The sequence below is a fragment of the Zingiber officinale genome, chromosome 3B (genome assembly GCF_018446385.1).
Source record: "Zingiber officinale cultivar Zhangliang chromosome 3B, Zo_v1.1, whole genome shotgun sequence".
Taxonomy (NCBI): domain Eukaryota; kingdom Viridiplantae; phylum Streptophyta; class Magnoliopsida; order Zingiberales; family Zingiberaceae; genus Zingiber; species Zingiber officinale.
The window spans coordinates 44,092,434-44,104,560 of record NC_055991.1 but is presented as its reverse complement, the minus strand read 5'-3'; the positions used below and the strand labels follow the sequence as shown (position 1 = coordinate 44,104,560).

At 39.1% G+C, this 12,127-nt stretch overlaps 1 protein-coding gene across 1 annotated transcript; it reads right to left on the bottom strand.

Moving 5' to 3' along the window:
• Positions 1 to 7,374: 7,374 nt before the first annotated feature.
• LOC122056444 (zinc transporter 4, chloroplastic-like) lies at positions 7,375 to 9,221 on the bottom strand. Its single transcript, XM_042618404.1, has 5 exons — positions 9,124 to 9,221; positions 8,968 to 9,025; positions 8,219 to 8,883; positions 7,979 to 8,128; positions 7,375 to 7,896 (listed from the first exon to the last, which is right to left on the bottom strand). Exons 1-5 carry the CDS (start codon positions 9,136 to 9,138, stop codon positions 7,591 to 7,593), a joined length of 1,194 nt encoding a protein of 397 aa, XP_042474338.1. The 5' UTR covers positions 9,139 to 9,221; the 3' UTR covers positions 7,375 to 7,590.
• Between the last annotated feature and the right edge of the window lie 2,906 nt (positions 9,222 to 12,127).

Sequence of the window (12,127 nt, the reverse complement as noted above, 5' to 3'; positions counted from 1 at the left end):
AGTCTCTCGCTCCGACTCCGCTCGCTTGGGTGATTTCGGCCAACCGAAATAAGGCTCACTCGAACCCAATTTCGACCTTCTCCTCGAGCAGGCTTCCACTTCGGCTTCTCATCCCTCGAATGTCGCGCACGTTCTTTTCGTCCACCGGTGTACTCTTCCGCGACGCCTCGTCCCTCAGACTCATCGAGCCCGTCGGCTCTCTCCCGTGACGTCCTTCTCACTAACCGCGTCTTTTGCTCGACTTCCTGTGCTCCTAAACTCCTGCACACTTAGACACAGGGATCAAAAAATCACAGGACCTAACTTAACTTGTTTAATCACATCAAAACAATCTTGAAGTTCCAACACAATTAACTATTTAACAACATCAATAGACTAATATACAAACCCCATCAAATTCATGATTTGACTCAACAATCGATAACTGTATCATGATAGTCGACTGTTGTCAACACTTCAGCTCGAGTTAAGGTTTTTCAAAATCTAAACCCTCAAAGTTTAAACCCCTTCACTTCTCTTGCGCATCAGTCAATTGATACAAGAATATCAAAAATATTGTATTGTTCTCAGCCATTCTAATGACTGAGCTCACTTAACTTTGACTACCTTCAACTATTATTTACCTTGTGCTAGAGGAACTCTATTCCTTGGGCTTCCATGCTTGTAGATTTTTCATATCTGAGTCTTCATCCGTCCTATATCCGATCTCCTAATATGCTTCGACTTCCTTTTTGCTAAGAATTCAGCCTTCTATTTCCATGGTCTTTACCATCTTGCATTTGATCACCTGACCAACAAGGATTTTCTCTGGTTAAGAATTCAAACTTCTTAGATTTTGTGCTTTACATTCAGTTATAGACTTGCTAGGACTTCTTTTGTCAAGTAAACCTTTCTTGCACACTTGGCAACACGTAAGACTCCAATGCATACATGTGCATTACATGATTACACCAACATTAAGTATATATTTATATAATTTTAAATGTATCTTTTGAAAATTTCTCTTAACATAAGTATAATCTTAACTTTCTATTTAATATTTTAATTTCTTATCTAGTCTATTATCATATATCTATAAGTATATTTTAACATTCTTATTTTTACAATTCTCATCTTTTATTTATGTGTTTGAATCATAATATAATTAATATTGAACTTCATATAATATAACAAATCTAACTATCATTTATGTCATTTTTTTTAATTTTAAAGATATTTTAAGATACATCTAATATTATTAAATTTAAATTTCATATATAGCCTCTCTTTAATTTTTTCAGAATTAAAATTTTATTTTCACTTTCAATATTTTTTTATTAAAATTTAAATTTAACATTTACTTTTTTACTAACTCATCTATCAATTGTGGTAAAAAACTTATTTAAAACTAGCTCATCTATCAAAATAATATACTTACTTGACTATGTAACTTAGGGGGTGTTTGGTTTGCGTTTTCCACGCTATTTTCTATTTTCATTTTCTGAGAAAATGGAAAACGTATTTGGTTTGCATTTTCCACGTTCATTTTTAAGAAAATGAGAGAGTGTTTTCTAAGAAAACGAAAAATGCGGAAAAGTCATTTTCTAAAAAACGAAAAACGTGCATTTTTCAGAAAATGAAAATGAAAATGGGGCAAACTAAACGCACCCTTAATTTTTTACATTTCAAATACCAGATTAATTTTCACAAAGCATTTGAACATAAATTATATGGATAATATATATGCGGATTGATCCATCAACTTTTATATTTTAAATATTTGGATCATTGGTCTGGGTTAATTTAGATACCATTTCGAATATTTCCTGAAAGTGAGAAACAAAAATAAAAAAAAAAATAACGGAGATCGGAGCGGGAATAGTGGAATTGATCGAAAGTATATGGCAGAAGTAGACCCGACCCCAGGCCTAGCTCGGGCCCGTAATCGGGTCGGTTTTCCATTGACCCGATTCGTCGAGTCAAACCAGAACTAGCCCGACAAGCCTTTGGTGAAAACCCGACAGACTGCAGGTTCGACTCGTTGGTTCAAACAAATTTTTTTTTTACGGTTTGAACCACCGGTTAATCGGTGGTTCCTAGCCGTTGGGGGGGGGGGGGGGGTTGGGTTGGGTTTTTTTTTTTAACGGTTAGGATCATTTGATCATTTTTTTTTATCAATGACTATGATTTAGTGTCCGTTACTATCCAAACTCTATAAATAAAGAGCTCATTTATCATTTTCACACACATCTTCTCTACTCTTAATCTCAATTTCCTATTCTTTATACGCTTTCGTTTTCAATTTTCAATTACAATGGAAGGAGACCGTGGAGGTAGATCATCTCGAGCTCGGAAGAAAAAGGAAATAATGAATCCGTGGGAGGAGAACCCCAACATTCAATCCACCAATGATGAGATCGAGCACCTTCCAAATCCGACACCCAAAATATAAGGAAGTAATGATGCAATTACTTCTAAGGTTCGAGAACTTCCTCCTCTAAAGGCTTCTATTTTTACTAAATATTTTGAGAATGTCACTTTTCAGTCAAGAGAAATGCGTGTAAAATATAAGCACTGCAATTATTCCTACAAATTTCAAGTTGGGCGGCAGTTATGGGTTGTTGAAACGACATGTAGAAATGAAGCACACGATGGAATATGGACTCGACCATTCTCAAACACAATTATCAAAATTTTCTTTAACTAGCGGTAGTACTGATTCCGATTTATTTTTATATTCGAATAATAAATTAAGAGAATCATAAACTAAATTTATTACCGTAGAACATCTTTCTTTTAGTTTTGGATCTAAATGCACATTTAAAGATTTTTGTAAAGAATCTCTTAATCCATGTGCTAAACGTGTTCCTAAAACTACACTTAATCGTACAATTAAAAAATTAGTAAAAAAATAAAAAAAAGAATTTAATTGATGAATTTAGTGAATTAGATAATAAAGTTTATTTATGTTCTGATATTTGGAGTGATTATTAGCAAATACATTCGTATATGGGTGTGACTTGCCATTGGATCGATAACTCTTGGAATCTCCAAAAAAGATTGTTATCTTATAGAGTTTTTGATGAATTACATAATGTTCATAACATCGTACAATTATTATGTTTAATTTTAGAATAATATACCTTAACTCATAAAATATTTTCAATATTATTAGATAATGCTAGTTCCAATACCGCTTCTATAGATGATCTAAAATTTGTTTGTCAACCTATTATTGACGGTTTATTTTTTCATATTCATTGTGATCCTGTCCGAACCAGGAGTCAACGGACACTGGGCACGTGGCGCTCCCTGCTGGATCCTCGAGCGCTCCGGCGAACCTGCAGTAAAACCGAGCCGGGAGGGGTGTCCCGGCGACGGCCCTCCGACGCTCAAGTCAGGCGAAGAATAACGAATAGGTGGCCTCAAGATGAAGATTTTTGCATACCTCCGGTGAAGAAATGGAGGCCTTATATAGACCTCGCGAAGAAGCCTGGGCGCGCCAGTCAAAGCAACCACCTGCCTTTGACCATGCCCAGGTATGGGTCTGTCAGAAGGGCCATGCCCAGATATGGATCTGTCAGGAAGACGTCCGTGAGGCCATACTGCTACTGTATCAACCTTCCCATGATGTGACGGCAAGATCCTCCATCGTGTGATCTTGTGTACGGCCTAATCATCAGACATGCTTCTGCTGATATCCCATAACCCGAGCCGAGCGCCTAGGCCGCTCGGCCACCTTTGTACCCTCGCCCTTATCCTAGCCGAATGGACCACCCGATCGGCCCTTCGGTCCCAGCCGAGCGGACTTCCGCTCGGCCCTTCGATCTTCCTGCCTTGGCGTCGGAAACCCAAGCCCATGGATGGGTTATCTCTAGCTCCGCTCGGACCATTACCCGCTTGGCCAGCCCTCCATCCGTCCTTAGGTTGGGACCCTTCAGAAGGTGGGCCCCGCATTCTTACCGCCGGATCACATTGTATATGCTATGTTTTAAATTTATGTGCTCAAGATGGATTAAAAATTTTAGAAAGTTATATTAAACCAATTATAATTGTAATTTCTTATTCATGGTCTCATCTATCTATAATGAAATAATGAGGTAGGTCTTGTAAAACTAATGGAATGAGACCTAAAAAATTTCCACATGATGTACTAATACGTTGGAATTAAACATACCAATTATTACAAGATTCATTTCAATATAAAGAATTATTATGTTCCTTTTTTATACAAAATACTAATACTAATATATCTTTATTTTCACAACAATGAAATATTTGTAGTAGTATTTGTGACAGTTTAAAAGTATTTAATGATGCAACCGAATAACTTTCCGGTGTTTATTATCTCATTGCTCAATTAGTTTTAAAACAAAATTCTAATATAATATTAGTTTTAAATGAACATATTAATAATGAATCTTTATCTCCTTGCATCTTAGCTATGAAAAATAAATGAGAAAAATATTTTTATTTTATTTTTTAAATTTATTTAATTACATTACTTTAGATCCTAGATCTAAATTAGAAGTTTTACAAGAAATGTTAACTTTATATTATGGCGCTTTAATTCCAACTAAAGATTTTTCTTTTCCTTATCCAATTAATATTATATATAATGTTAGAATTTATTTATATGTTATTTATAATCAGTATTATGTAAAATATGGAATACAAATTAATATTTCTTAAATATAACAAATTACTAGTAGTAATTTAAAACTTACAAAAGCACAACTTTTATTAAAAGAATGGACAAAACATCCACGAGGATCATCAAGTTCCACACAAGAACTTAAGAATTTTTTTACGACTTCTTTTAATTTTAATGAAGCAGATAGGGAAAATTTTGATATCTTAAAGTGGTGGTCACAGAAGGCTCAAAGCTTTCTTATACTCTCCGTGATCGCTAAAGAAATTTTAGCTTGTCCAGTGTCAACTGTTACTGTGGAACAGACGTTAAGTGCCAACGGCAACATATTAGATGAACAACGATCAACTTTGTCTCCCGACTCATTGGAAGCCCAAGCATTACTGGACGATTGGACCAGAGCGGAAAAAAGAATCCAAGGAATGCAACTTTCAGATGACGAAGTTGAAGATTTTGATACTGAAGGAATGAATACGACAGGAACGAGAAATAGAAGTGAGTGACAATGTAAAGGGTAAAAATGTAAAAGAACTACGTGAGCTTTGATTCCCCTATATCTTAAGGGGATACGTAGGCAACATAAATAAGTGCAAATCCTTTTTTACAATAAATTTATAATTTATAATTTTTATTAACATAATATGTTAGGGTCGATTTGTGAATAGCTCTTCGTGCTTCGTTGACTTGCTTCGTGATGATGATGTGCAGCGAAAAACACTCAAGCAATGCTAACGCTAGGATTTACTTGATATCCACCTCAAGAAGAGGTGATAAATCCAAGGATCCGACCCTCACTCACTCATCCACTAATAAAATACTCATTCTCGGTAACTACCGAAGGCGGAGAAACCTTGTACAACCTCACAATACAAAAAGAAAGAAAAACAAGATTATACAATACAAATCTTACAAGGTTTACAAAACCCTAGCTTGTTTCTCCTTGTATGGAACGTCTCTTGACCTTGGAAATACATCAAAACTTTACTCCAAGAAGCTTCAAGATCTGGCGTGAACCAGTGAGAAATCATCGCAAGAAGTGGAGAGGAAGAGATGCGGAGGAAGACGCTTGCCAACGACTTTATCCTGTGTAACGGTCGTCTCCCAATCGATCAGTCGATCGATTGGGGAGGCTGAATCGATTGGCTGATCGATTCAGCCTTCTTCTATGCTCTATGGAAAATGGCATGAATCGATCAGCCGATCGATTCAGCTCTCTCACGTCACACGCAATTTTCAGCCCACAATTGATCGGCTGATCGATTGGCGGTGCCCAATCCATCGGCTGATCGATTGGCGGTGCCCAATCAATCGACTAATCAATTGGGGACCGTCCGGTGCTCGCGACATTTTTTCCCAATCGATCAGCTAATCGATTGGGATGCTGTTTGTCGCAGCACTATGCCAAGCTGATCGATTGAGCTCGATCCAATTTAATCACTTGATCAAATTGACCAACCCTAGCTTACCCAAGTCAAGTCTAAGGTGCCCCAGACCCAACATCCAGTCAACCGTGACTTGTTTGGACTGCTCGTGCCTAACATCCGGTCAACCTTAACCTACTATGACTCATTCACCAAGTGTCCGGTCAACCCTTTGACCCACTTGGACTTTTCTCCTCTTGTCAAGTGTCCGGTCCTCCATGACCCACTTGGACTTCCACCAGATGTCCGGTGACCCTTGACCCATCTGGATTTCCTCGTGCCAAGTATCCGGTCAATCCTTTGACCTACTTGGGCTTCCCAACACTAGGTGTTCGGCCAACCTTGACCCACCTGGATCTCCACGTGCCTGACTTCACTCACCAGGTCTTTCCATCTGCCTGATTTCACTAATCAAGACTTTCCATCTTCATGGCTTCACTCACAGGACTTTCACCTAACTTTACTCACTAGGGTTTTCACCTGGTTTCACTTACCAAAATTTTTTCACTACCCGACTTCACTCATCGGGGCTTTTCCACTGTCCGGCTTCACCCATCGTGATTTTCACTTGCCTTGCTTCACTCACTAGGTCTTTTACCTGGCTTTACTCACTAGGATTTTCCAACTACCTAACTTCACTCACTAGGTCTTTCACCTGGTTTCACTCACTAGGATTTTCCCTTGCCTAACATCTTGTTAGAACATCCCAGTCAACATTTGACCTATTGACTCTTCTTCACATCTAATTGATCAATCCTTTACCAGAGGAAAATTGTATCAACAATCACCCCAATCAGACGATTACATCTACAATCTCCATGCATTGTCAAACATCAAAACCTAAACATCAAGACTCAAACTTGAGTCAACTCAAGCTTAGTCAACCAGGTCAGTCTTGACCTAGAGATATTGCACCAACATAATAATCTTAAACCGTGATGAACTGTGACGAACCGTGAATCGAATCATGAACCGGTGGTTTCAAACCGTGAACCATAATCGTCTTGGACGATTAAAATTAAGCGACCTACTTGGAACCGACAGTTCCGAACTATTGAATCGACAATTCCGAACCGTGATCAGATCTAGGCAGAAGATGCAGAAGTTTGAACATCCAAATAATTAGGAGAAAGTACATAAATGATACTCCCACCTGTCCCTCATTAATCAATTAAATATCACAAATTCAATACATGATATTGATATGCCCCCTACGACACACAAGAAAGAAGGCTTCTAGCAAAGCACGAGAAGGAAGATGAGATGTGGCAAATACTAAACCTCCCCCCTAATAGTTCTTTTCTTATTGAACGATTAATGATATAGAAAAACATTAATTCACAGTATTTAACAATCCATAACTAAAATTTATATTTTCTCAGAATGAGAATGCTTCCTGATGTTGATCGTTATGTTTTTACTCATACAAACAAGTACAAATTTGGCACTTCGTCGGACGTCGAAGATAAAAAGTTCGCGGATGGAAACTGGAGAGATGTCATGCTGTGCTACTGCCCTGAGCACTAGACGACGTTCTTTTCAAGCCCAAATAGCGACCGCCGACATGGCTCCGGCGCCGAGGAAGAGCGCGAGGTAGCACACCACCTGAAGCCGCACGTTGCACTTCATCGTCTGACTCAGGAAGTCCGCAGCAATCAAGTCCACCAATGCCATGTAGATCAAAATCCCCGCAGACATCGAATCCAGCAACCCTTCAACCACCAGCGCCCTCGGGCTGTTGCCGTCGTACCACGACGCCACGGTCGCTCCCACCCCGATCCCCGCCGGCGTCGTGATGGCGAAGAAGCACGCCATCATGGTGGCCGCCGCGTTCTTAAACTGTGCCTGGAGATGAAGATCGTTAATTGATCACAAGCGCTAGCTGGCTACAGAGTTGCATCAACTAGTCCACTCGGTTGCTCAGTACCTGGGCGATGCACCCGCCCAACGCGAAGCCTTCGAAGAACTGGTGGAAAGAGAGGGCTACAACGAGGGGTTTTATGGTGCATGGGCTCTGCGACACGCCCAAGGAGAGCCCAATGATCACCGAATGCGACAAAATTCCCAGCTCCAGAATCTTCCGGCAAAACCATTTCGTAAGGTTAATCAATAATCTCGCAATTGTCGTACAAATCATGCTACAAATGTTTGTGATCGGTAAGGTTACCTGGGAGACCACCACGTGCCGTACGTGAGAGGAAGAAGCCTCGCTGTCCTCGTGGCCGTGGGCGTGAGAGCGGACGGGGAGGAAACCGTGGCTGTCGCACGCTCCCTTCACGTGTTTGTGGCTGTGGCTGTGGGCTGCCGCGTGGGCGCGCATCCCGACGATGTGCATTGCGTCCTTCGCGCTCCTCGGTTGATGCTCTGTCGAGGGAGACGGGACGACGACGATGTCTCTCTCGTGATCGTCCCCCGATGTCGTCTCCGAGCGGTGTTTGCGCTCGTAGAACTGGGTCCCGACGAAATCGGCCACGAGCGTCGCGAGCGCGGCCAGCATCGCCACGAAGCCAGAGAAGGGGAAGATCCGCCAGGGGGATTCTGGGAGGCAGGGGTTACTCAACGACGACTCAGCTGCGTGCAGCATGTGCACGAATCCCGTAGCAAGTATCACGCCAGCGGCAAAAGCTTTCGCGCACACGAAGAGCCCCCCGTCGGTCCGCATCAGCCGCCGTTTCCGACCCACTAGCGGTATGGCCACCCCGACGCCTCCCGCGATCAGGATGGCCGCGATCGCCACCAGCTTCAGCCAAAGCGCCGCCTCGTTGTCCCGGCAAGCCTCAACTTCCTCAACGGTGGGGCAGCTCGTGGACGCCATCGACGCCGACACCCTCTCTTCCCACATATCACAACAGAATCAGTCAATTTAGGGCAAAAGATCCAAACTTTAGGAAACGAATAAGAAGGGGACGATCATACCTGAAAGCGATGTCAATTGGTCACGGAATCTACTGATGTAGAGCAAAGAATCAAAATCCTGTATCCAAAACAAATTGCCGGAAAACATTTCCTTACATCAATTTCGATCCTCTAAGAAAAAGAAACGACTAAAATTGGAATCGGTTCGATCCATACCTCGAAAAGCGCCATTGGGGATCAGAAGAAGAACGTCGCGTTGGCGGATGCTTTTCCTTTTAAACTGCGTATCGAATCAGAAGCGCGACGACGAGCGAGAGGAGGAATGAAGAAAGGACATACTTATGGAACAGGATGTCAGGAGAATGTCGTCATCTCGGGTCTGGGAGTCTCTGGCTGCATAATCGTTTGCGTGCCAGATTGATCGGACGGCCTGAGTTTGAAAATCGAGTCTCCACGTGTACCTATCGACGGTTCAACATGACGGGTGACAAATCTGGGACGATCACGGGGTCATTTTACTGGTTGACACTTGGTATGTCGACATAATGCGTCGGGCCCGTTCTCGCCGCTTGGACAGTTGCACAGAGTCGATTAATCAATTTTAATTTCTATATGTTCAAGTTGAGGAGAATAAAATATATTTTCTAAATCGTGAGTAGGTTACAATATTATCTCAAGTTTATAGCTAAGTTTCAAAATATTCAAATCGCTTTTAGAATATCCATTCTTTTTCGCGATCCATCAATCAATGTCCGAAATTAAATGCTGCACTTAGAGAATTTAAAAGATAATTTTTTAAAGGACGCAGTTTAAATTTGATTTTACTTAAAGGTACATTAAAACCTTAAAATTTTCAAACGGTAAATCTGATTTCAGTTTTAACATATATTATTTTTTTCTTTTATCTTCTCTCCTTGCGTGTAAGGATCCCTCTTTCCCTTTTCATTTGCGTATATATCATTTTAATTCTCTTCTCCTTCTCTCATTTACCTACCATATCTCATTTACCTACCATATCATTTTTACCTTAGGACGTCCTCGAGATTATAGTACCACGATAAAATATCTAGATTATTATTCAGATATTCATAGTTTAATCCTCAGCTATGATATATTTACAGAAATTATTCCTCTAAATTAGGAGCGCAATCAAAAGATATTGAATTTTTCGATCGATCGTTGCGCATGCTTCCTGATTTATCTTGATGATCGGTAAAAAACTTATGTCAGGTTGAACAGATTACTTCAAAAATAATTAATATGACTAAATGAATTTATCATTTTATTTTTACCTTGATATAGCCAAATTAATTATCATAAGTCAGATTTAGAGAACTTTTACTTGAAAATTCTATTATTCTCTAAATTTATTTTTTTTAAGGTAAATAAAATAATAAAAATATTTTTCTATTTTTTAATATCTAATTATAAAAATATTAAAATGAATAACATGAACTAATTTTATTAATAAAAACAATTTTTAAAAAGAAAATAAAAAATATTATTTCGATGTTGATTTTTAAAAACCAATACCATAACTTAAATAGAATATCACTCGTTGTGGTGCTGATTTTTGAAAAACGACGTCGCAATGTAGGTTCTGATCACACATTGTGATGTTGATTTTCAAAGACCAACACCATAGTGGTGTTGGTCTTTCGATACCAGCATCACAATGTTTTGAAGGTTTCAAATCATTTTGAGCACTGTTGAAAAGGATTAGAAGAGTAAACGATAACTTATTTAGACTCAGGTTAACCTAATAAACTCATAGGATTTAGAATGAGTCCGATCAGAATTTTCTAAATCTATCAATGAATTTTGACTCAAATTCATTGATAGACATAGGGGACTTAAATTTCTAAAATTTTATAATGAGATAGAAGTGTAGAGTATATAGAAGGGATATATGGCGAGAAATCCTAATCCTAAATCAATTACATGAAGTTATAGGCTCATATCAATTGGCACAAAGTCTAAAACTTTCTAAATCTTTTGAGCAATGTTGAGAATCATTTACGATGATAATGGAAGGCATATTTAGATTCTTGGACAATGTAGAAACCTACAAAAATTGGAATAAGCCCGATCGGAGCTCTTTAAGTCCATCAATGAGTTTTGACCGAAACCTATTCATAAACCTAGGGAGTTTGGATTTTCGAAAACTTGTAGTGAGATAGAATTATAGAGTATATAGAAGGGATATTTTGGTGAGAAATCCTAGTCCTGAGTCTCCTACACGAAGTTATAGGCTCATGTCAATTGACACAATGTCTAAAACTTTCTAAACCTTTTAAGCGATATTGGAATTTTTTTTTAAGATAACAAAGGGCACATTTGGATTCCTGGGCACTGCAAAAACTTACATGAGTTGGAATGAGCCAGATCAGAGCTTTCTAAATCCATCAACAATGAGTTTTGATCGAAATTCATTAATGGACTCAGGAGACTTGGATTTCTAAAAACTTATAATGAAATGGGAGATGTTAGTATATAAAAGGTATAAATGGTGTATCCAATATTAGTCCTAAGACACATAGACAAAATTATGGTCATGTGCCAACTAGGTGTTGATGTCTGAAGATCAATACCATAGTGGTGTTGATCTTCAGAAACCAACACCATAGTGTTGTTTCTAATCACACTATGGTACTGGTTTCTGATGACCAATACCATAGTGGTGCTGGTCTTCAGAAACCAGCACTACAATTTTATTTATTGGTGAAGCAAGTGAGAAGGATAGAAAAAAGTGTTATAGCCTCCAGGATTTCAATATTTGACAATGTACCTAATTCTGGTCAGGTTGACTGAGGATTAATCCAAATAGGACTTGATGTTTGAAAGAAAGAAGTCTAGTTAGAACTAATTGACTAGCAAGTGTAAATCCTAACCGAAGGTTAAGCGGGTGAGAAGTCTACTAAGTGACTAGTCCTAACTGGAGATTAGATAAGGAAAAGTCTTAGTAAGTAAAGTCAGGTCCTAGTGAGTAAAGATAGGTGATTGAAGTCCTAGTGAGTGAAGCCAGACTCTAGTGAGTGAAGATAGGTGGTGGAAGTTCTGGTGAGTGAGTGAAACTAGGCCCTAATGAATAAAACTAGGCGGTGTAAGATCGAACGAGTGCGATAGAGGAGGGAATGAATATCACACTCTAAAAACTTTTCTTTTCGTGTTTTAAAGACAATTAGAATATGCAGCAGAAAGTAAATGACTCGTTTGGTTA